General features: G+C 36.6%; 2 protein-coding genes across 4 annotated transcripts; both read right to left on the minus strand.

Annotated features, from left to right (window-relative positions):
* Nucleotides 1-5,379: 5,379 nt before the first annotated feature.
* On the minus strand, nt 5,380-12,533 carry LOC103436774 (protein BREVIS RADIX). Of its 3 annotated transcripts, none has more exons than XM_008375227.4 (7): nt 11,709-12,533; nt 11,463-11,587; nt 10,107-10,252; nt 7,054-7,445; nt 6,741-6,870; nt 6,180-6,577; nt 5,380-5,924 (listed from the first exon to the last, which is right to left on the minus strand). In XM_008375227.4, the coding sequence occupies exons 3-7, from the start codon at nt 10,218-10,220 to the stop codon at nt 5,846-5,848; spliced, it is 1,113 nt and encodes a 370-aa protein (XP_008373449.1). In that variant the 5' UTR covers nt 10,221-10,252; nt 11,463-11,587; nt 11,709-12,533; the 3' UTR covers nt 5,380-5,845. The 3 variants fall into 3 exon arrangements, with proteins under 3 accessions (XP_008373449.1, XP_070679456.1, XP_008373448.1); XM_070823355.1 differs by having other exon boundaries at nt 6,180-6,574; nt 11,709-12,115; XM_008375226.4 differs by having other exon boundaries at nt 6,180-6,580; nt 11,709-12,115.
* A 4,707-nt stretch (nt 12,534-17,240) lies between these two features.
* Nucleotides 17,241-19,324, minus strand: LOC103436772 (protein PAM68, chloroplastic). Its single transcript, XM_070823928.1, has 3 exons — nt 19,223-19,324; nt 18,384-18,716; nt 17,241-17,938 (listed from the first exon to the last, which is right to left on the minus strand). The coding sequence occupies exons 2-3, from the start codon at nt 18,480-18,482 to the stop codon at nt 17,354-17,356; spliced, it is 684 nt and encodes a 227-aa protein (XP_070680029.1). The 5' UTR covers nt 18,483-18,716; nt 19,223-19,324; the 3' UTR covers nt 17,241-17,353.
* Between the last annotated feature and the right edge of the window lie 6,096 nt (nt 19,325-25,420).

A 25,420-nucleotide genomic window follows, 5' to 3' on the forward strand; every position in this document is an offset into this window, starting at 1 on the left:
ATTTGCTTATGCAAAGAGATATCTATAAAGGTAAAATGAATTCTCAACTCTTTTTTGTAATTTAAGTTTAGTTTGGTTCACCATTAATTAAGCTTTAAATGTCTTGGTTAAAGATTGATTTTTTAGTGCATATGAACAAGCTTTCGCCTTTTTAACTGTTAAATGCTTTATGTATGTTGCTCAAATAATCTTTGATAAAAAAAAATTCACAAAATTGTAATATAAAGGTTAGGTCACCAATTAAGAATTAGGGACTCAGTTGCGTCGTTGGGTGAGGGAATCATCATTCAGCATCGTTGTTACAAAAATATCCAAATAGGAATGTAGGAAGATATTCCATCTCTGACATAAAAAAAAAATTAATGAAAAATGTTTGAAAAACTTTGAGTTTTAACTAAAAACCATGTAATAACTTTATTTAATGGTTAGGACAAAACCCAATACTAAATCAGACTAATTAAAATAGCCCAAATATTGAGTTTACGATTTTATCCCTAACGGCAAGCTTTTGTCCGTTAGTCTCTTCATTATGTTTCTCTCTCATATTCTCTCCCCCATTTTTTCCTGACATTCAAAACCTCATTTTTCTTTCTAATCTCGCATAGCAACTTCATTTCTATCACTATGTAAAAACCACTGCTTCAACCCCAAACCTAATTTTGAGTAGTCTCAATCTCTGTAAAAATCGAAAACGATCTCTTATAAGCAAAACGGTATGATTTTGTCACACACACACTCTCTCTCTCTCCCCCTCTCTCTTCTCTGTAAAGATGAGCAAGGGATCTACACTTTCACTAACATCGGCAAAAAAGCCAAAGGTGAATTTCTGCCCTTCCCTCCTCATTCATCTGATTATTAACCTTTGAATTTTTCATAATGTATTCGAGATATTGTTTTTCAATTTTTCTTCTTCAGTGGAGTTCATCGTTTATTTTTCAAGAAAATAAATTTGAGATATGTTAGCTTTTTGTTCAATTTTTTTTATACAACATTTTTTTTTTCCAGATATAGTTTTGCCAACATTTTTTTTTTCCAAAAACAGTGTTATTTTTTTTGTTTTCCAGAAACAGTATTATATTTTGGTTTTTTTCTTCAGATACAGTGTTTGTTTATACACAAACAAAACAAACATTGTATCAAATTATTTTTCCAGAAACAGTGTTATGTTTTGGTTTTTCCAGAGACAGTGTTATTTTTTTGTTTTTCTAGAAACAGTTTTATATTTTGGTTTTTTTTTTTCCAAAGACAGTGTTAGTTTTTTTTTTCCAGAAACAGTGTTAGTTTTTCGCCTATTTGTTATGACGATGGTTCTAATTTTTTTTCCATAAACAGTTTTAGTTTTTCAGAAACAGTGTTAGTTTTTACACAAACATTGTATCTTATTTTTTTCCAGAAACAGTGTTATTTTTTTGTTTCCATAAACAATGTTATGTTTTGATCTTTCCAGAAACAGTGTTATATTTTTCCAAAAATAGTTTTATATTTTGGTTTTTTTTTTCCAAGGACTGCTAGTTTTTTTTTCTTCCAGAAACAGTGTTAGTTTTTCTTTGATTTGCTTCAACGGTAGTTCTGGTGCGTTTTACACTTTTTTTCTCTAGTTTGTTCACACAGAGGTTCTAGTACGTTTTCCACATCTTTTTCGCCGGTTTGTTCCAACAGTGGTTATGGTATGTTTTGCACTGCTTTTTCGTCGATTTGTTTCAACGGAGTTTCTGCCATTGAACTTCTTTTGAACTTGTTTCGGCGGCTTTGATCCAATGAATGCTTCATTTTTTTACTTTGATTTGAACTTTGATTTGGTGATTTTTGAAATGGGGGAATTCGATTTGATAGGAAGACAAGGAGTTATTATGACGGTTTCGTGCTGGTTTGAGGTTGGTGAAGAGTCAGGAAATATTGAATCATTTAGGGCTATTTACGGAAGTATAGATTTGTAGTGAGTTGGGCTTGTAAGTTTGGCACGTGGACAATAGTTTTTGATAGTTTTTTATTAAACTTTGAGCCATTTTGTTTAAATAACATTTTGAGATGATTTTTTATTAAATATTTGTTAGTCCATACCCTTTTCATTAAAGCTCTAAAAAAACAAAAAACAAAAGGAAGATACTCCATCTTATCAAACAAACCAAAACTAGATTCCGATGTGTAGTCTTATATTCAAACGTACTCTCTGTATTTTTCCTGGTTTGAGGGGTCAGAGTCAGTAGTCAGGAGTGCAACTGCAACCCAAACCCCCCAGGGTCTCCAAAAGGAGCCATACCCTTTCCTGGTTTGAGTAAGAGGGAAAAATAGTACGGATAGGAGACAGTCCAGCACTGCAAACCAGCTAGGGCAAGTGACTAATCGGGTTTTCTCCTGTCTGTCGTGGGCAGTGAGCAAGTTTCACCCACAGGATATAGATATATATACATATATATATATATATATATATTATATGTATACATATAATATATGTATATATATTATATGTATATGTAACTGGTTGTTGTCGATTGTCAGCTAGCTAGCATGGGATTTTTTGTTGGACTTGGATTGTCTGTCCTTTCCCATTCCATCTCCTTCTTATGTCCTTTTATTTATATGGTCACGGTTAAGTCACGTCAACATTTTATATTGATTTTTTTTATAGAAATAATAAGACAAAAAGCAATGGGAATATAAAATGTTGGCTTAACCGTGACCACATAAATAAGAGGGGATGAGAAGGGTATGAGATGAGGAGGGCAGACAATCCCTGTCCTTTTTGGTTTTAGGGTTGATATATTTGGTGTTTTGGCAATATTGTCACTTGGTCGCTATATTCTTGGGAGATATCTTCCATCACTTCCTATTTGAACAGTTACGATTAAGTTACATCAAAATTTTATATTGATTTTTTTTATAGAAACAAAAATACAAAAAGTAAAGTGTGAGATGAGAGAATAGAAGGGAATGAAAATAGGAAGAGAGATAATCCTACCCTATATTCCTAGCGCTAATGGGGATAAAAACAAAACCCTAGCCTCTCTCTGTCTGACTTGGTTGTATTCATTATAAATGGAAAAAATGGATAACCCGAACATGACTCTTTAGTTTTGTAAATATACAAACAGATGAATCAAATGCTGAAAGTAAGAATTAATCAGTTGTTGCGCAGAGTTGACGTGGTAAGCAGGTTAACAAGTTTTTCAGAACTCCCTACCTTTCTTCCTCAAGAAAAAGAAAATAAAAAAGATAACAAAAGTGAAAAAAAAGAAGTAGAAAAGTATATGAATTATGAAACATGAGGCATGGTCGATCGTGGACTATGACCACCTTTTAACGTTATAGGAATGTCTGCTTTCAAGTTAACAATGGATACTTGGAAAACCAGATTATAAAGCCATTCAGCGACCACCACTAAAGCAGATTTCTGTATAATGTGTCTTTTGAAATTTTATTTCACATGTAAAACGCTACTTATTAACAGGCCCCATGTTAACTAGACGAAATAACATGAAACAATAATATTTTCATTCATAATTTAGGATAAACTTAAGGGATTTTTTGGGTATTCCAAATTACCAAGTAGTCTGACTTTGAAACAATCTTCACTGTTCAATTTCTTAAAATCAACATTTTAATTTGGTAAAGTCGAACTTCACCGTTCATTATCCAAACTATCGAAGAATAATTAAAAAAAAAACAAAATAACAAGCTAACATTGTCCACGACAAGTTAACTAGCTAAGACACAAACCTGATACTAAGTAACCAAAAGAAAGCACAACCAATCAATCAAAACAGAAAACTCACAAGAATTAACTAAAATAAAACCCCATATAAATATAATCAACTATGATCGTTGAGTTAATCAAATAATAGATTATTATTTTAACGTCATAATATACTTCTTTGAGAGAAATGTGTGTCACTTATATTTGATAAACACCATGTCCTTGAAGTGCCACATTCCACAACCACCTCCCTTTTAATGTAGAGATTTTTCAGTGTGATCGGAACACGGGATGGTTCACCACGTGTCATTATACAAATAATGGAATATGTGTGTTAAAAAGTTAATAACTTAAACATTAAAATTTCTCACCACTTATAAAAACGGGTAGTGTATCATCCGTATTCTGATCACAATACAAAGTTTTTTTCTTTCGATGAATACTAAATTATTGGGTTTATCATATGGCATGCACAGCATCTAGCATGCATGCAGGAGACACTAGCCAACTCGAAAGAGATAGCACACTGTATATTTTGTCGAACATGAGGGCAAGTTTAGGGGACTCCAAGGAGTCAATATATAGCTTCAATGGGAGATATTCCAAGTCTTAACTCTCAAGGGGTCCCTTGTACCTATTGCATCCGCCAGTGCTTCGCTCTCTAGTCAAATGATCAATCTAGCAGATCCTGCGTGGATCGAAATTGTTGTCTCGTACGTTTACCTTCAATATACTTTTTTTTTTTAAAGAAAAAATGCGATATTTCATTTCATTTTCAAAGTTTGACAAACTAAGAACATAAAAAAGCAATATTTCATTTCATTTCCAAAAATGCGATACTTCAATATTTGAACACAATCATCATCCCCACCCCCCCTCAAAAAAAAAAAAAAAAAAAAAAACCAAAAAAAACCAAAATCGGGAGCATTAGAAAGAATGAGTTTTCTAGTATAGTTCCATTCTAATTCCCTCAAAATGAATATAACGTTTACCTTCAATATACTTTGAGCACAATGAGTCATCCATTCTAATTCTACTTAAAAGACCAAACGAAACCATATTTCATATGTCATATTAACAAAAGAGATATCTTATACATAATACATTTACTAATAGACTATAAATAACACTTGATAATACAATTCGTGCACACAAAATGGAGCCGAACATATACTGGCTACCAAACTCTCTAAGTGCAACGGGTACTAAATTGTACGTTGGGCATTCGTTATTAGTTTTATTGCATTCAAGAAATTGCTTAATTGTCAAAAATTGTTTATGAGAACTTACACGTCTAGTTACTCTAATTAACTTCACAGGTGAACACAACATGGAGGGATCTTCTCCTTTTATGTAAGGGTTCAACAAGTTTTCCCCTCTCTAATTTTAGTCATCGATGAATAAATCAAATGAAAACAATAGAAAAAAAATATGAGCATATGAGAAAATTAAAAAAAGTATGTTTATCATTTTTCTTAAAAAAACAAAAAGCAACGTGTAGAAGCCAAATTATATGAAAAAAATAAAGGTAAAACGGTCAAAATAATAAAATTATAAACTTCTAAATTATCAGCTTTTCAATATGTTGTCTTTGTTGATAATCTTTAGTCGTTAATTGTCGATATTTGATCGACATGTTCTAAAAATTTAACGTCGATCAGATTAGTACAAGACATCCATAGATATAACCGCAAATCAATGAAATTCCATTTCTCAAACTATATGTGTTACAAAGAACAAACTCAAATGTGAGCCGCGTAATCCCAAAATTCCAAATATAACAAGGAGGAATGGTAAAGGGCAAAAAAGAAGACCCAAAGAGGGTCTTCCATCCCATGTGAATGAACTACCACCCTCATGAGCCATCACTATATATGATAGGAAAGGTAATAAAAAAATTGTAATTTAAAGTGTTAGACATATAAGGCTGTGTACGATACACGTTCCCCCCAACCCTCGCAAAGCGGGGAGCCTTATTGGCTTGGGGTCGCCCTTGTAGACCATATAAGGTCAATTCAATTTCCAACCATCATTAGTTCCACTGGAGACTCCATTGAAGTCTTCTATTTTCCAGCTTTCTTGAGACATCCAGATGCATCTTCAAATCTTTCATGCCTTCCACCAGAAATGTTGGTCATGCAGTGTTAGAATTTAAAGGTATTGTGCTTGTATTCTCTCTCTGTTTTCTTCCCACCATGTCTTCGCATTCATCTCCCCAAACCTTTCGCGGCTGTGCAAATAACAGAAATAAGGTCATGAGCTGCCTCTCCGCCAACAAAATGAGAAATTACGAAATATGTATTCATGAAAACAGAATCGAGAACTGGTTGTATGGAATAAGGAAGTAAATGTTGAGCAAGAAAAAACTAGGTTTCTAAGCAAGATAAAGAACTAAATGAATGGAAGTAAATGCAGTGAAAACTTGTAAGTACCATATGAATGACTCAAATTAGAAAGTGAATGAACATGGTAGTCGATCCATTACCTGAATCTGACACGCCTGAGCTCCCGAGTGCCATCCGCTAGCTGCCTAATGGTTATATACACCCCAGGCTCATCTTCCTCAACCCATTCCGACTCCACTTCACTAGCATTGCTAATTGAGACTGAAGCTTCATCTCGAGAGGACGTTGTTGTCCGTGATGCATCAAAAGATGATGCCTCTCCCTTGTGGCCACCTGCTCCATAAGCACTTGACCCACCAGCATTATAGTAGTGACCACCACTGCCACCACCATGATCCAAACCATCAGAGGGAAAATACCCTCTACTTCCAGTTCCAGACGGTTTATAGTTGTGCCTCGGTGTCCAATCTTTGTTCACTGATGGAGCCATAGGGCTTTCCATAGCAGATCCCATCCTTGAGTAAGAAGAATCTCTCTGCTGCTGAGTACAAGCGGTTAGTATAACATTTTGGTCTACTCGAACTTCATAAACCACCACGAACCCTTTTCATTTCTAGTGTCTAGAGCAGAGAACTCTATCACAAAAACATGAAAACATGATAAAAGAAACAAGGGGATGGTTGCAACATTATTTTCATTACCTCATCTTCGGACCTTGGGGGAGTGTGAAGAGCTTGCCGGTTGAATCTCTGGACATTGTAGAGCTCCATGATGCGGTCATAATTCTCACCCCACCATCGCTGCGCTTGCCATTTGTTGAACATCTCTCGGCTTCAAATTTCAAATCATATATAATCAATTTATGGCGCATAGGTAATCAACACTCAACAACTAGAGTTTACGACATTTTCAGAATCACAGCCACATCAAATTAAAGTCCCAAAACATTATAAATGTTCCGCATATGCTTCGAAGAGATATGCTTGTCTGTAGAAATGAAGGTCATTGGCATACCTGAAACGAATTCGTTTGAGATCATTTCCCCCATTAGGAAGAGATACAAAAGTAATGTGTACGCCGGGTTCCACCTGTGCCATCCACTCCTTAGGCTCATCCTCATCCTCTAGCACAACATCACAAGACTGTGCTGATATTGATGCACGCTCACCGCCACCATACGGTCTAGTAAATCGAGAGTCCGATCTTGCACCCAACTGATGATTAGAGGTGAAGTCCCAAGCAGGTGTAGAACTTGTGCTTGCACCTCCCATATATGGGTACGGCATCCCTTCAGAAGCAGTATCAAAATCCGGGTATCTCGGCCGTCCTTTCTTATAATTGCTTGACCCTGTGCATGGTTTGCATTGCTTGTACGCACCAGAGAATTTCAGTGCCATATCCTTAATCTACAAAATGTTAATAAATGGGGTTGGTCAAGCATCCAAGAAAGCTATACAATGATTAATTGAAACATACATTTTATCCCAATTTTTTTTTTCAATAGTTTGGGACTACTGGGTAGTCCAAAATATTAACGGTGAAGATTGACTCTAAGAAATCAAACGGTGAAGATTGTTAAAACAGTCGGGCTACTTGGTAGGTTGGACGCCCGAAAACAAACTCCATTCCATCACTATGAATTTTCCATGTCAATAATGTAAAGTAGGTTTTGAATATTTAGCAGAAAAATAGAAAAAATTCCTCCAAAAACATAACATAGAAATGGAAGAAAACAGTTTATATGTGATAGTTCCATGTGAAGTAGCAAAACATTTTACTTTCTTTACATGTAGTTTATCAAAGTGTAGAAATGTGATGCACAGTTCATAAGCAAAACAACAATTACTGTGGAATAATGGAAAGTAAGTATTTAATTGGAACCAAATTTTTGTGATTGGTCTTGCTGAGACATCCATACACAAAGAGATTCTCTCATGTCACGTATTTATTATCTGTCAATCGTTTATTGAACATATAATGCACTTTATAAATACACGGCAAGCATTTACAAGTTGATGACTCCACTAAAACTAAATTTCATTTTCATGAGAGGAACTCTGTCGTGTGGATAGGGAAAATGTAGGTTCTTGATGAGGGAATAACATACAGCCGGTAACACAAAAGAATCTTTGGTGCAGGTGGTTAACGAACTGTAGCATTCCTTGTGTTAGAAAAGTGAGTCGTGCTAGCAACTAGAAAAGCCCCAAAGTGAAGGCAGATGATCAAACGAAATCTTGGATGATTTTATGTACTTTATTTTACTCTGCTATAACATGACCCGTCTGGGTCGGGCTGTCATCTACTGGATTTGTATTTTCTATGTATTACTTTAGAAATGCAGTGATTAGACAAGAATTCAAAGGTGGGTCACCACCAAAGGACATCAATTAGCAGTCCCCCTTTTTCCAAATTTAAGTAACCATTTGTCTTTTCTCGACACCCCAACCAATACCAACCCATCCATTTACTTATTGTGGAAACTCGTACTAATTGACATTTTAAATGTAATTGCAATTTTTTATTATACATTTCCTACATATTTGTTGATAAAAAAAAAAAAAGAGCTTAAATTAATCATTTTCACAACAATTCAGACTAAATAAATGAAAAGTAAAAAATTAGGCCATGATTAATATCTGGGAAGTGATTTAGATTGGAAATGAGAATCAAGATAGGCAAAACAAGTCGGTCTCATGATGTTTTAATCGTTAATATATGTTTAAAATATAACAAAATAAAGATTTAACAGTGTAAACACCCGGATACCGGGGACTATAGAGCACCCAAGAATTTTTGAATTAAGTCAGATAAAAACATTATAAATCAGACCAAAAAAATTTCTGAAATGAATATAAGTCACGTGTGTAGACATCGTATGATAAATTAATACGATATTACATATATTATATATTCTAATGACATGATAGTTAAAGTATACGTGTCCCACCATTCCTCACTTAGAGGCCAGTGTCTACCTGGTTCTTTTTTTTTTTGGACTTAGTCTACCTGCTTCTTTTTTTTTTGGACTTGGTCTACGTGGTTCTTTATTCAAACAAAATAAATAACATATGGTACTTTGTTTTTCATAAAAAAATATTTAGGTGCATTCCTCCGAATTGTTCTATAAAAAATTAATAACTGGATGCATAGATAGATACCCTACCAAAAAAAATATTATAAACCCACTACTGCATTTAACAGCGATTGTAAAACTCCTACAAATGAGATTATTGTCATTTCATTATCTGTGAATATCGCTTATACAAATACATATATATTTTGTGAACTATAAAAATAGGAAAGCAATTTTCACATGTTTGTGTTTATTTATTCGTCATGTTTATAATAGGAGGTTTATAACTAAACAAGCGGTTAAAATAATTGATTGTATGATATATATACTCAAAGTTGACATGTGACATACTGAGAGTTGTCTCTCTCTCTTCTCCTTTTTTGTCACAATACAGAATCTAGACTCTGCTCACTGCCAATTTGAGACCCCGTGCTTATTGATAATTAGGTTATAGCCATGCAGGCGTAGGATGGGAGCAGAAGTATCAAAAGCTATTCTTATTTCATAAATTCAAAATTAAGTTTTGCAGAAATACGCTCTAGTAATCGATAACATTACATGTTAAATATCTAACGAATAATTCAAGTAATATTTAAACACATAAAGATGACGCCACCGAAACGACACATTTGATTTTCCCAACAACACAAGTGATTACTCCATCAAGACTATCCCAACTACACGAATTATTATTCATCCATTTGAAAGAAAACAGCAAGCCAAAGCAGTAGTGGAGGATGTTCATGTATACGGGGGAAAGATGCCAAAAGTGGACCCCACGATATCAGACCCCCCCCCTCTTCAATGCACTTATGATTTTATTTAATTTTTATTATTTTAGTGTTTTCAAAGGAAAAAGAAACTGTAAAAAGCAAAGGCTGTGTAGGTGAACTGGTGAAGCAAGCAAACGACACACATCCAGAGACAGATAGAGATAGATAGAGAGAGCAAGACACAGTCACACAGAAGAGAGAGAGAGAGATTGATTAGGAACCTGCGCCGTCAGGCTTTTGACGGCTTCTTTTGTATTTGGGGTGCCGCTGCCACGCGCTGCTCCTTCTTCTCCTCCATCGTCCGTTTGCTTCGTACATGCTATGCACGTAAACATCCTTCCTGCTCCTCTCTTTTACTTTTTTACCCCTGAACAAACCACGTAATTTCAGTTTAGTACATGAAATAATTCACAAATTACACTCCCATGAAAACAAAACTTACAAATTTTTCTCGCTTTTTTTTTTACGGATGGAGAAAGGGGATGGAATGTCCAAGCTCTATCTTTTGCAAGAAAAAAGACAAGGTGTGGCTAATTACAGTAATACCCTAGAAGTAAGGAATTTAAACGGGGGCAATCTGGACAATTTACTGGGAAATAGAACAGTCCGAGTGTGCCGCTGAGTGTTTTTTTTTTTTTTTTTTTTTTGCGTGGAACGTCCTTGGAATTGGATGGACCGCAATCCTCAGAGAGTTTTAAATAAAATAATAGTTGCAAAAACCAAAACGGGAGAATACTGCCCGCCAAAAGCCCAAAACTTGTTTGGTTGCCGAGAAAATGTAAGAAAATACAAAGGAAGAATAAAAACAAAAAGAGGGTGAAATATGAGAGCAAGTGTGAAATGCAAGGATTCGAGTTGTTTATTCCCTGGTCCTTGAATTCTCCCCAGGAAACAAATGGGACCAAAGAAAGAGAAAGAAGAACAAAAAAAAGTGAAAAAGGAAAAGAGCTCGGGATCAGAGAACAAGACCGAGAAAATCCCTTAAATATAATGAGTCAATAATTGAAAAGAAGCAAAAAAAAAGGGGAAAAATGGAGTAAAAATCGCAATTCAAAACTTCAAGGTGGTCTCAAAATTCAATTTTCCTTCCGGGTTAGGGAACACCGAGTGATACGAAATTGGATGGATAAGATTGAATTTAGAGGCTCTAACGATTGAGAAAATGAAATCTAACAGTTAAAACAGTCGTAGCAATGCGTGAAACCGCATTCTTAATATTTTTTTATTAATAAAAAAATCCAAATAAATTACAAAGAAAGAAAGTAATGACAACATTTGTATTAGGCAGCAAATCAAATCAATTTCTTCCATTTATCTCTCTTTTCCAAATTTCCTACCTTTTATGTAAAATATCGTCGACAATTTTGTAACTTTGTTCCTCCAAAACTCCAAAGGCGACTAGAGAGAGAAAGAGGAGAGAGAGGGAGCAGCACACTGACTTATTTATTTTATTTTTTGGAGGGGAAGGGACAGGTGTTGGGGTATGAAAGCGGTGGTTGCATGGACAAAGGGACAGAGAAAATAAATTGAAATTAAAAAAAAAACTTGAATGTCATTATTATTCGACAGCGACTTACCGAAGCAAAACCCGGCTCTGCTTTTTGATCTTGTCCCCTCTTCCTTCTTCCAAGTCCCCCTTCAACCTCCAGCTTCACTACCGAACAGATAAATAAAAACAACTGTCGAAATCTCACTCCCCTGTCTGAATGGACCGGAAACACAATTAGAAAAATGTGGTGTGGGGAATTCAAATATCTCAAAAACAAAATAAACTTTGAATACAATTCCAGCAGCGTCCCGGAGTTGCATGGTTCGTCAATTACCTTTCCGACGCGGGATCTGGATCGCACCACCGAGGGTAAACGGGTGGACCGGCTGCCGCTGTGGCCGATTGGATTTTCAATCACAGTCTGAATTCGTTTGGCGGCTCTCAGTCTCAGCCCATCCTCATCCCCGTGTCAATGGAATGGGCATTGCTCATGCTCCTCATAGTATGACTCGAGCAAGTTGCAGCAGGCAGACTGGTCGGTTGTGTTAGACTGGTGGCCGGTTACGGTGGCTGGCCTTCAGCTTCACAGCGAGAGAGAGAGAGAGAGAGGGGGAGAGAGACCCTGTTTTCTCTCTGTTTGGAGGCGTACGGGAAATGAGAAACGGGAAACGAAGAACGAAAGAGAACAACAAAGGCTCTTGTAATTTTTTGAAGGGTGTCTTTTATAGACATCACCAATGTAATGAATTCACACCCTCCTAACTTTTTGATCTTGAATTTCCAATTATACCCTCAATTGGTAAATTTAAATCAAATACTAAGTTGGACTTGGGTTGTATTAGGAACCAAAATGATCTAATATAAGGAAAAATATTAAGCCCAACTAAATAGGTCACAAACTTTATTAGAGTATCTTTAACAGCGTAGCTAAATGAGATTTATTTGCTACTTTAAAAAAAATGTAGAAAAAATTAAGCTCCAACTGGCTTGCTAAATGACTAGCTAACTTAACTCTATGAACAGTAACTAGCTAGATTTAGCTAAGACGATAAAGAAAGTTAATTTTAGCTAACTATTAGAAATTATAAAATTGCATTGTTTGTGGACTTCAAGAGAAGAAAAAGGACTTGGATTGTTAAGTTTAGGGAAAAATGATATTAAAATAGTTTAATTTAAGCTAAAATAGCTAGTATGGTTGAAAGTGGTGGCTCACCAAATAGCTTGTGATTGCAAAAGGTGTAACTAGTCTCATCATTGAAATAGACTCTCTATCTACTATTATTTTGCTCAAGCAAAATTTATCTTATAAATTTCGTCATCTTTATACAATTGTGACCAGATGTAAGATGATGATGGATGGTTCGGTCAGATGTCATTGAACCGTATTTTCAAGGCACGAAAATACGTTGTTGATTAGATGGCGAAGTGGAGTTTCAATATTGATTTGGGCAGCCTTGTTTTCCATGATCCTTTGCTTGGATTGCGTTTACTCGTATGAATAAAGTGCTTGGTATTTATAAAACGAGATATGTTTGTTTTGATACTTTGAGTTAGTTAGACCATCTCCAACTGAAGGGTCCAAAGGATTGAAAATAGTCCAAAAATCATCTCTAACCAAGAACCAGGCCAAAGGGCTTGTGGGCTCCACTGGACAAAAAAAGGCCCAAAGGGCCAACTAGCCGGCCCAAATGAACCAGCCAGTCGGCCCTGGGTTGGGCCATATGTTGACGTCATATTTGATTTTTTTTGTTTAACATTTTGTTTTTTATTTTTATTTTTACATTAAGTAACATGAAACAACATTACACAGTATTAAACAACATTAAGTAACATTAAACAACATAAAAAAAAATTTAACAACATGAAAATTATTGACAATCCATAACATAAAATTATTAAGGTAATTTAATTTAAGTAACCATAGTAATTCAATTAAAATAATAAATTATGTTTGGCCCTCGGTTGGAGATGGCTTTTTGTGACAAAGCTATGCTTGGCCTAGCTCTCGGCTAGAGACAGTAAGAAATATGGCTCTGCACTGTTTATTAAAATATTAATTTTTTGGAGGACCAGAGGGCCCTCCTTCGGTTGGAGATGGTCTTAGCTTATCTGGGTTTTTTCCCCTTGTTTTTTTCCTTTAAAAACAAAGTGCTATTTCATTTCTTCAAATATCGTCTTCGATTTTCGCAAATAACATGTTCAAATGATTTCCGTTATGTTAGAGATAAGGTTATTCAACAGATTTTAATGGTTGCATATGTTCCTACTAAACATCAGTTACCCGATATATACACAAAGGGTTTGTCCTCCCAACCATTCACCAACATGGTGTCTAATTTCCTTTGCGTTCTTGTCCTAAGACATGTTCTCTTGGTCACCCTATAATCAAGGATTGCATGATCACTCACCATTGAATTTGATATCAAAGGTAGAGAGACTATATGAAAGTATTTTTAGTGTTTTAATTTGAATCATAGATATCAAATCCGAGGGTAGTTAACTATGAGAATTAGACTATTCTTGCCCATTAGACTTCATCAGTGTAAATAAAGGCTTATTCTTCTGTCAGTGGAAATCAAGGCTCCTACCTAATCCACAAGATCATTGTGTATTTATCTTTTGTATTCATGTATTGTCTTGTAATCGCTTCATATCCCCAGCTCGAGTGGGAGTTTTGTACACGTTCCATAGAGTAGAAACTCATAACCTCACTTACATTTGAGTTTTATCGAATCTCTTTACAAGGACCACGACGATGAAGAAGCAAGTAGAGAATTATAATTCGAAGCTAGCTGAGGTCACAAGCACAAAATAATCCGTAGAGAGACAGTATGGTCCAATCAGAATGCACGAGTGAGTAAGTTATCAGTGAGATGCGCCGCTGAGTGAAAGGGATCATTCAGCACTGTGGTCTGTTTGGTTACGAACATATCCAAATTGGAATGTTGGAAGATCTTACAATCTTGTCAAATAAACCAACCAACCAACCAACCAAAGATTCTGTCACGTATTTGTCTCATTCAAACGATCTTCTTCTTAAAATTTCCTAATCACTGAGTTTTCTCTATTTTATTTTTCTCTGGGTCTGACTGAAACGGCATTGTATATACATTTTCATGCTGCAGCTGCTGCATTTCAGTCAGAAGGAAAATAGTACGGACATGAGACAATGAAGCACTGTAAACCGGCTGGGACCGGTGACTAATCGGTATTGGGAAGAGAGTAAGTTTTCCCCTGAGAAGAGAGAGATAATATATTACTGGCTGTTGTCGGTTGTCAGCTGGCATTCATGGATGTTGGTCTTGGGTTCCTTTGGTTTTAGGGTTTCTATATATTTGGTGCTTTGGCAATATGGCCAAGGAAGCCATATGCTTTAACTTTAACCAGCTTCTGCATGCTGTATATTGTCACTCGGTTGCTTTATTCCTGGGGCTAACCTCTCTTTAAGCAAAGAATGCTTGCTTGGAACATACATAGGGACAATCAAAATCCAACTCTCTCTCTCTCTCTCTCTAGATAGCGATGAACTTACAGAGCACGAATACACCGTCACACTAACATTCTGTATCAATAAATAAGGAATGTGACAGTATATATATGTCATCTAAGTTATTGAATACATGTCTTTATTTCATTGACACAAGACGTCACGTGATAGTATATATGTGCATATAAGTTACTCTATATAAATTATGAGTTTTTGTATTGCATTACATGCCCATGTGTCATGATTTAGAGATCAAAGCTTTTTAGTTAGTGAGTAAAGAGAAAGAGGTTGCCTCCTTCCAAGATCTTGTTGAGAAATAAAAGCATAGTCAAGGTCCACTGACGGACCACACAGCTGAGCTAGCCATTCCTCTCTGGCCTCATCTTGTCCATCCTTCTTGTACTTGTACTGTGAGTCTGTGGCTTGGTCGTCTGGGAAGCAAATTCAAAACTATGTCTCAAACTTTAATTACAACTTTGTTATTTTGTCACAACTCTTTGTCTACTCTCTGTGTGGGAGCAAAAGAGAGCTATTTTGTCACATATGATGATATTCCATTTGTTTCATGGTAGTATTCCTTAATCTACATGAAATGTACAAATGATCATCGTGAGTTAATTATCGAGGCGCCGAATGTGTGCAAATTTAATACCGTGCAACTAATATTAGTAAATGATTTTTTTTTTCACTTAATAAATAAGGTTTTTTTTATAGTCAAAATGGTCTCTAAAATTGTCATAATTCCTCACTTTGGTATCTGAGATTTAATCTGATAGGAGTGGTCCCTGAGATTGTCTACTGTCAATCATTTTGATCCGTTAGTAAAAACTCTCATTTAAATTGAAGAAACCACCAATTCAAGGGAAGGGGTTGATTTAACAGAAATACACTCAATTTAACGAGTGTTTTCACGAAGAACTAAAATGATTGACGGTGGACAATCTCAAGAACCACTTCTATCGATTTTAAATCTCAAGAATCATTTTGAATGAAAAGCCCAAATAATATGATATTCTGTATTATTATATTTGTATTTTTCATATCGTTTTGCTTGTTAATCAAATGTGAATTGAAATGACTAAAAACCAAATTAAAAAGGGTAAAGCAAAACACGCCACATTTACCACTCATCATTGTCCAAATCATGGGAGATCTCTTGTTACATAGTACAACTACAAAAAAATTCATCAAATCATACAAACGAGGCAACCATTCTTGACTTCCTAGATAGTTTCTCCACCATACCGCTTTTCTCTTGAACAAAGATTCTTGGTATTATTAGCAGTGAAATCAATTCCACATAATTCATTCAAATTAAAAAACAAGTTGATGAAGTAAATTCGGTAATTCAGATTCGACAAGGAACCAATTAGTTGTCTAATACATACAGTTGACGTGGTAAGTAGGTTAATGAGTTTTTCAAAACCCCCGCTCTCTCTCTTTGTGTCAAAAAATTAAAGAAAACAAAGGGAGAAAAAACAATAAGGAGAAAAGTATATGATGAGAGACATGAGAAGCATGGTCGTGGACAAGACCACCTTTAACGTTAGGAATGTTCTGTTTTCAAGTTAATAATAATGTACTTGGAAAAGGGGATTATAAAGCCATTCAGCGATCCTCCCCAAAGTAGATCTCTATCGCAATCCCCAACCCTTTTCCTATTTCCAATGTTTGATTACATTGATTAACTCTACATTTCTTTTGAATTTGAACATTACTTACTCCAATGTATATATCATCACTCTCCAATATGCTTGGATCGTTTCGTTGATCCTTTTTTCTTAGCGGGTCTTGGTATAGTTTCCCGTTTGTATTTTAGCTATTTAGTTTCATTAGTCAATAAATATGGTGGGAGAGGAACGGACGGGGGGTTTACAGGTGTAATGGTCCTCTCCACTTTGAGGGATGGTAGGTGCCTTCGCATGCGACTGTTGCCGAAAAGTTAATCTCGCATAATCTTTTTTAATTTGAAAAAAAATATGGGGTATGTAGATAAATATGATCTTAATACATTAGATGTTAGATGTCTTTGAGACGAGAGATTTTCTCATGCAATCTCTGACCACACCTGACAACTACCAAACGGACGAATGATGTATTATTTGAATACATGACAATCATCTATGTCATATGAGGTGCCAGTGAAACAATATATTAGTTTCAAGAAAATTTCTCTCATTTGTGACACCAAATATGTGTATATTAGCATATTTTTGTCTCGAGTTTTGTTTGTGAACATGTAATCACATTAATTTATGTTCGATTGATCTAACATATTTTGTTAATTCCAACAATTTTTTTTTCAATCCCGTACGAAATCCCAACTCCGTCCCTGTAGATCTCTTAATCTTATGAAGCAAGGGCCAAAAGAAACAATAGTTTGTAATAAGAAAAGATTAAAAATATTTCAAAATTGACTGTACGAGTAAGAAGACGATGCTACAACGATGACTGTAAATTTAGTTGTAAGTTGTAACTCGTACTTGTGGTGCTTAGTCCTTTTTCGATCCACCACCACGAAGGGACTGCCAAAAGACAGGCCAATTGTTTTGAGCTTCAGTCCAACCCAAGAGGGAGCCTTCCCTCATAGGATCCCAGCTGGAGGACACAATCCCATAGCTGACCCCCAATAGGGCTGTCCCAAAGAAGACAAATGACACAATGAAGGGCACCCACGTGGGCACATCAATTTTCAGGCCAACTTTCAAATAGTAAAAGAAAGGGAAAAACAAGAGGCCCAAAAATAATGGAAGCCCAACTGTGAATCCCATCCTTCCAATCATCCTGTTGGTCACGATCTCCGGTATCACTCCTTCCTCTCCTTCCTCCTCATCTTCATCTTCATCATCATCGTCGTCGTCGTCATCGTCGCTGTCATTGTTTCGGGTCTTCTTCGGCTTCTCGGTGATCTTTTTCTTTTTCCTTGGGGAGGGTCCAAAGCCTCTTGGGCTTCTCAAGGTGGCATTCAAGTGTTTCTGAGTATTTGGCCATTGTTTTGTTGTGGAGATTGGGTACTGGATTTTTATATCTTCTTTTAAACTGCTGGTGATGGAGAGGCTCCAAGGCTTAGCGTCAACCTGCAAGGGAAATTTTAAAGATAAAAACTTTACAAGCAAAAGATTTCTTTTATTCGAGCGATAGTCTAATTCAGTATAAATTGCAGAAAAAGATTCAAACTTAGGTGCGAGTGACAAATCTATTATAATTAAGTTAAATTACACAAAAACAAGCTGCAATTTCCATATTTTTGAAATACAAACGCAAGTTTCCCATTTCCTATTTTATTCTCTGTTTATTTCATTTTTTCTAATATTTTTCAGTGATTAGGGGTTGGGGGGCACATAAAAATAAAACATTTACTGTCATTTTTCAGTGATAAGAACCTCAAACAATTCAAGAAAAAACTAGATAATCTGCCGCACTTATTCTTTTTCTTTGTGAATCAAGTGAACAGATATTATGTACCTACACAAGAGAGAGAGAGAGAGAGAGAGAGAGAGAGAGAGAGAGAGTTGGTGATACCTTATTAGATGATGATGGTGATGATATTTGGTGCTGGGAAGGAATCAGGGAGGGCTTGGATGATGACCATGAAGATAGCCCTGCTGCAATTGCAGCCATGGGATTGGTAATTGAAGCTCTGGTTTAGAAACAGCAAAAAGCATTTACCATGGCGGAGATTTGAAGGGCCACGAAGGGATTACAAGTTGTTGGTTTGCGGACAAGGGATAAGGTTAGCTACTTGCGGGTCCGTGGTGATTTGAAGGCCGTTGGATTCCGCACATAACATCTAATACATTGATGGGTTTTTTGTTTTATGATAAAAACAGACACAGTGCCATGAAAGTTCAACTTCTTTTAAAAAAGAGTAAACTGTCGATTTGCCCCCTGAACTATCACCCAACTTTCGATTTGCCCCCTGAACTTTTTAATTGGAAAATTAAGGACTTAAACTAATTTTTTTGGCCGATTTCCCCCCTACCGTTAGTTTTTCATAAATTTCATCCAAATTAACGTTAACTCTTATCATGTGCAAACCACGTAACTCTCATTTTTGGACAAAAGCGTCATTTCACTAGACCTTCAGACAGAAAAGCTATAGAATCACACATATTTGCATAAGTTTATATTTTAGAAATCTAAGGTTTTCAATTATTTTAAAGAATGAAGTGACCGAACTACCCACACATGTTGTGCATATGCTTCCATTTAACAGAAATTTGGATGGAATGAATGAAAAATTAACAGCAGGGGGCAAATCGGCCAAAAAAATTAGTTTAAGTCCTTAATTTTCCAATTAAAAAGTTCAGGGGGCAAATCGAAAGTTGGGTGATAGTTCAGGGGGTAAATCGACAGTTTACTCTTTAAAAAATGTCATCGTTTTTTCTTTACGGACTTCAGTTTATTTACGACGATGTCACTTCCTTTATTTTCCTTAATAAAATTCTATTGTTTTTCGTTAAGTTTTTATTAGGGTAAGCTATTTAACTAAGTGCCGGTTTACGTGCTTATCTTTTATTGGTAACACATAATTTGATTTGTAAATTTAATTTAAAATTTTGTCATCTTTTGTGATGCTGCATCTACTGATGCTGAATATGACTGATGTTGCATCTACTGATGCTGCATATAGAGTCTACTACCAAGGTGACCTCTAGGGTAAATCTCTAGGGTATGACTCATTGTAATCTTTAGGGTAAGGGTATGTAAACCCTTGATTTAAGAAATGAGACTAATTGGGGTAATGTCTTTGTGTAAGATTTAGATTAGGTAGGCAACACACATTCTTCTTTCTTGTTGGCTGCTTGCTGCAGCCATCCTTCCCATCTCTTTTCCCTCTCTCTTCTCATATATACCCGAACTCACTATTGTACAAATATACATGAAATATACATTGAAACTTGAAACTAGAAACTCTACATGGTATCAGAGCAGGTTTTGTAACCTGCCTCTGGCCAATTTTTTCCGGTGCATTTTCCTTCAATCTTAAGCCATGGTTGAAGAAGATTCAGTAAACATAGAGGGTGACATCTCGCATACCTCTCCTTCAAATTTCTCAGACATCGAGGTTAACACCAATCAACGTTTGTGTTCAGTTCTCTTGAACGAGTTTAATTATCTTCCTTGGTCTCGAGCTGTGTGTCTTGCTCTCGGAAGCAAAGGGAAATTAGGGTTTGTAAATGGAAGTGTGGAAGCTCTAGACATCTCTTCCTCTACATATGGTGCATGGCTTTGCAAGGATTAACTTGTCATGTCCTTGCTGCTCAACACCATGGAGAAACATGTTGTTGAGATTTTTAGCTACTACAATTCTTCATGTGAGCTTTGGAAAGCCTTGCAGGATATGTATGGAAATCAAAACAACTATGCACATGTCTTTCAACTTAAGAATGACATTGCCAGTGCCCAACAAGAAGGGAAAACATTTGTTCAACACCTTGGACGCCTCAAGGCTATGTGGAATGCGTTGGATGTATACCTTCCACATACCACAGATCTTGCCATTCTCTTGAAACGAGCTGAGGAAGACAAAATCTACCAGCTGTTGGGGAGTTTGAACTCCGAGTACAAGGATCTAAAGAGTCACGTCTTGATGAGTCAAAGATTCCCACCTTCAAGAATGTCTATGCAACTATCCAATGAGAAGAAGCAAGGAAGAAAGTGATGAATGTTGAGCACAACTCGAGATTGACTGAGACTCAGGCATATGCCTCAAATTACAAGATCTCAAAGGCTAAGGTGTACAAGGGTAGAAATTCACACTTGAAATGCAAATATTGCAATGGTGTTGGTCATGTGGAAAACAAGTGTTGGGAACTTCATCTTGAACTCAAGCCTAAGTATAGCAAAGATGGAAAAATGATACCAAGGTCCTCACAGCAATTTCAACCTTAGTACAAGGCCCAACTTGCTAATGCTCATCCCTCTATTGTCTCACAAGAATCCATAGAGTTCGCTGCCAATTCATTATCTCTTATCAATGAGTTTGCAGCTTATCTTCAAAGCAAGGGACACGGAGGAGGTTCGCAAGCTCAAGGAAATGAAGAGAACAATCATGCAGCCATGTTAGGACAGTTTGTTGGCTTTCTTGTTGGAAATGAGAAAGTTTCACGGGATGAAGCACTAGGTATACTCAAAGCATTCACTACTACTTTATTAACTAGTATTGAAAATGATTATTGGATAATTGATTCAGGAGCCACATATCATATGACAAACAAAATCACAAATTTGCATCATTTTAAACGTTTTTCAAATCTCTCACATGTGTCTGTTGCAAATGGAAAAACTGTTTTAGTTTTGGGAAAAGGAGAAATAAACTTACTCTCACACAAAACACCTTCCACTGCCTTATATGTCCCAACCTTTCCTTTCCAACTTTTGTCAATTGGAAAGATCACAAACACCCTAAACTGCCGTGCCATTTTCTCACCAAATAACGTGATGTTTCAAGATGTTCTCACCATGAAGATGATTGGTGAAGGGGTCGTCATAAATGAACTTTACTACCTGTGCAAGAACGCCTGTTTTACTCAGGCTTTTCAAGCTCAATTGAAGTCCATAGATGAAAACCAACTTTGGCATAAGAGATTAGCTCACCCCTCTGAAGTTATCTTGTCTAAACTGTTTCCAAATTTCTGTGAATCACATTTTACTTGTGATACTTGTCAATTTTCTAAGTTTACTAGATTACCTTTTGGTAACTCAATGCCTAGGACAAGTAAATATTTTGAAATGGTGCACACCGATGTATGGGGACCAGCAATTGAATCAATAGAAGGGTTTAGGTACTTTGTCTTATTTGTTGATGACTTCTCTTGAATGAGTTTTGTGTATCTTATGAAACCAAAAAGTGAAGTCCAAACTATTTTCAAAGATTTTCATATGCATGTTAAAATACAATTTCAATCAGACATTAAGGTGTTGAGATCAGATAATGGCATTGAATTTCTATCCAACAACATGCTTCAATACATAAGTTCTCAAGGCAAAATACATCAAACCATATGTGTAGGGGCTCCCTAACAAAATGGAGTAGCCAAGAGAAAAAATAAAGATCTATTGGAAAAGACTCGTGCTCTTATGCTTCATATACATGTTCCAAAGAAATTTTGGTCATTAGCCATCCTCACTGCCACTTACCTCATTAACCGACTCCCAAGTCATGTACTACGGTTTAAATCTCCCTATGAAGTACTCAAGGGTAGAAAAATTGATTTGACACACCTTAAGGTATTTGGATGTGTTTGCTTTGTTCACATTCAAGCCTTGAACGGTGACAAATTAGATGCCAGGGCAACCAAGTGTGTATTTGTGGGGTATTCTTCCACCCAAAAGGGATAAAATGAGCTATAATCCAGCCACTAAGAAGTGTGTTGTGTCAAGGAATGTGAAATTTGAAGAAGATTGCCCTTATTTTACTCATAAAGGGAATATTGTAGGTCAGGCGGAGGAACTGTTTGAAATGTTTCCACTTCCTCCGGTCATTAATAATCCAGTGTTTGAAGAAAGCTCAGTTACTGTGACACCAGATATTGAAGAAATACAACCTGACTCAATCTCTGATCATCGTATCCCTGCCAATGAGGGAGACGAGAATCTTGTTTTGGTCATTCACAATCTCCTACAGAGTCTCAATGGCTTAGAAGAAATCCTCCTTGAACCAAAAAACCTCCAACTAGGCTGCAAGACTATGTTACTTATGCCTCACAATATCCTATCAGTGAAAGTATCAGCCTTGGTGAGTTCTCAGCATCTCATATTGCATTTCTTTGTGAAATTGATAAACACAGTGAATCTATAAGCTTTCAAGAGGCATCTCTCCTCCCACAATGGAATCAAGCCATGGCATATGAGTTTCATGCTCTAGAAGAAAATAAAACTTAGAGCTTGGTTCAACTACCACCAGGAAAAAAGGCTGTTGGAAGTCGTTGGATTTACAAGATTAAATTCAAGGCTAATGGTTCTATCAAGAGACACAAGGCCAGGCTTGTTGCTCGAGGGTTCACTCAAACCTTTGAGGTAGATTACAAGGAAACATTTGCACTTGTGGCCAAGATGAATTCAATGAGGGTTCTACTTTCAGTTGCAATCACTTGTGGGTGGACTCTGTATCAAATGGATGTGAAGAATTCTTTCCTTCACGGAGAGTTACAAGAAGAAGTGTACATGCAGCATCCTCAGGTTATGATGGTTCTACACAAGGTAATCTATGGATTGAAACAATCCCAAAAACTTGGTATGCCAAGCTTAGCTCAGTTTTAGAGAAGGCTGGATTCCTACGAAGTAATGCTGACTCCTTATTGTTTGAAAGAACTGGCACTAGTGGAAATTGGTGGTGCTTATCTATGTGGATGATCTCATCATCACAGGAGATAGTGCTGCTGAAATTGAGGCACTAAAACTCTCACTACGCCAAACCTTTGCTATCAAAGACCTGGGAAAGCTGAAGTATTTTTTGGGCATCAAAATGGCAAGATCTTCAAAGGGATTATTTCTACATCAACGAAAATATGTATTGGATCTTATTCAGGAAGGAAAAATGCTTGACTGCAAACCTGCCATCACTCCCGTGGACTCTAAACTAAAGCTCAACATAGATGGAGAAGCCATGTATAATGTGAGCTACTATCAACGATTGGTGAGCAAACTTATATATCTCACCATCACACGTCCTGATATCACATATGCAGTGAGATTAGCAAGCCAATTTATGCATTCTCCTATGGTTGATCATCTTAACATGGTTAAGAGAGTCCTGCATTATCTCAAGGGTTTGATAGGACAAGGAATCATCATGCATAACAACAATTCCGCTGCCATCAGTGGCTACACTGATGCAGATTGGGCAGGGAATGCACTTGATAGGAAATTTACCATGGGCTATTGCACGTTTGTTGGTGGAAATCTTGTCACTTGGAAGAGCAAGAAGCAACATGTCATTGCTCGCTCTAGCGCAGAGGTTGAATATCGAGCCATGGCAGCCACTACATGTGAACTTATATGGCTTAAAGGGCTTCCTTCAGACTTGGGGTTTACTAGTACTACTCCCATGTCTCTTAAGTGTGATAATCAAGTAGCCATGCACATTGTTGCTAACCCTGTGTTCCATGAAAGAACGAAACACATTGAAGTGGACTGTCATTTTGTTAGAGCGCAAGTGCAAACTCAAGTCATACGGACCATCTTCACGCGAAGTCATGATCAACTAGCAGATCTCTTTACCAAGGCTCTGGCCTCTGCTCCATTCCATCGTTTTCTGGGCAAGCTTGGCTTGATTAACCTCCTCAATCCAGCTGATGGGGAGTGTTGTGATGTTGCATCAGTGATGCTGCATATGGAGTCTACTACCAAGGTGACCCCTAGGGTAAATCTCTAGGGTAAGGCTCATTGTAATCTTTAGGGTAAGGGTATGTAAATCACCTTCCCCTTGATTTAAGGGAGGAGACTGATTGGGGTAATGTCTTTGTGTAAGGTTTAGATTAGGTAGGCAACACGCCTTCTTCTTTCTTATCTGCTGCTTACTACAGCCATCATTCCCATCTCTTTTCCCTCTCTATTCTCATATATACCTGGACTCACTCTTGTACAAATATACATGAAATATACATTGAAACTTTAAACCAGAAAATCTACATTATCCTTTTTGAAAACCAAAGCATTTATTTAGTGTCCACGAAACCACTTACATATAAAAGAGTCAATTCACCAAAGGAATAAGAAAGCCACACGTTCAGGAAATCAGATTCCAAGTAGCGTATAAACATGAATCAACTTTACAACCCTAAACATAAATCGATCAAGTATCCTGAGCCCTCCAAATGTTGTTTTATTCGAAATGCCACAAGTTATCATAGAATACGTCATCATAGAACATGTTCTGTGGGTGAGATGCAGCAAACTTCTGATCGTATTCGGATGATGAAGCAGAAGTTGCTGAATTTGGACACTCCAGATAACTCGGCTGCATTGTCACAGAGAGGGGATGATCGTACTCATACAAAACGGTTCTCAGAGGAAGCGCGTCGATAGGCTTAGGGTTTTCAAAACTTGGAACAACTGCTTGTTGTTGCTGTTGTTGAAATGCAGCACTTGAAAATATTGAGTCATACATGCATGGTTGCTGCTGCATGGGATTATAGAAAGTTGCATTCTCGTCCGTATTTCCATATGCCGCAGAAATATAATTATCGTTAAAGATCTGATCATGCTCCCACGTAGATATTTTGCAGATGGAGTTCGAAGCAATAACTGGAGGAGTGTACTGAATGTTGTTGGTCTGTGATGTGCTTGCAAATTGAGTCCAATCATCATTCATCATCGAACAATAACTGGGTTTTTGATCAGATAATCCAAGCATCTGGGAATACTCTTGGTTGCTTTGAAACATGGCCTACACATTATTGAGGAAGGTAGAGCTAGCTTTGATTAGTAACTCTTAGGCATTGGTGCCAAGGATTAGATGGGTTTGGATTTGATAACAATAGATTTAAACGTATGACATTTCACGGATAAATAGATGTCAACTTTCAAAATTTGTATAAGTTGGAGGTCGAAGG

Source organism: Malus domestica, chromosome 06 (genome assembly GCF_042453785.1).
Source record: "Malus domestica chromosome 06, GDT2T_hap1".
Classification (NCBI taxonomy): Eukaryota; Viridiplantae; Streptophyta; class Magnoliopsida; order Rosales; family Rosaceae; genus Malus; species Malus domestica.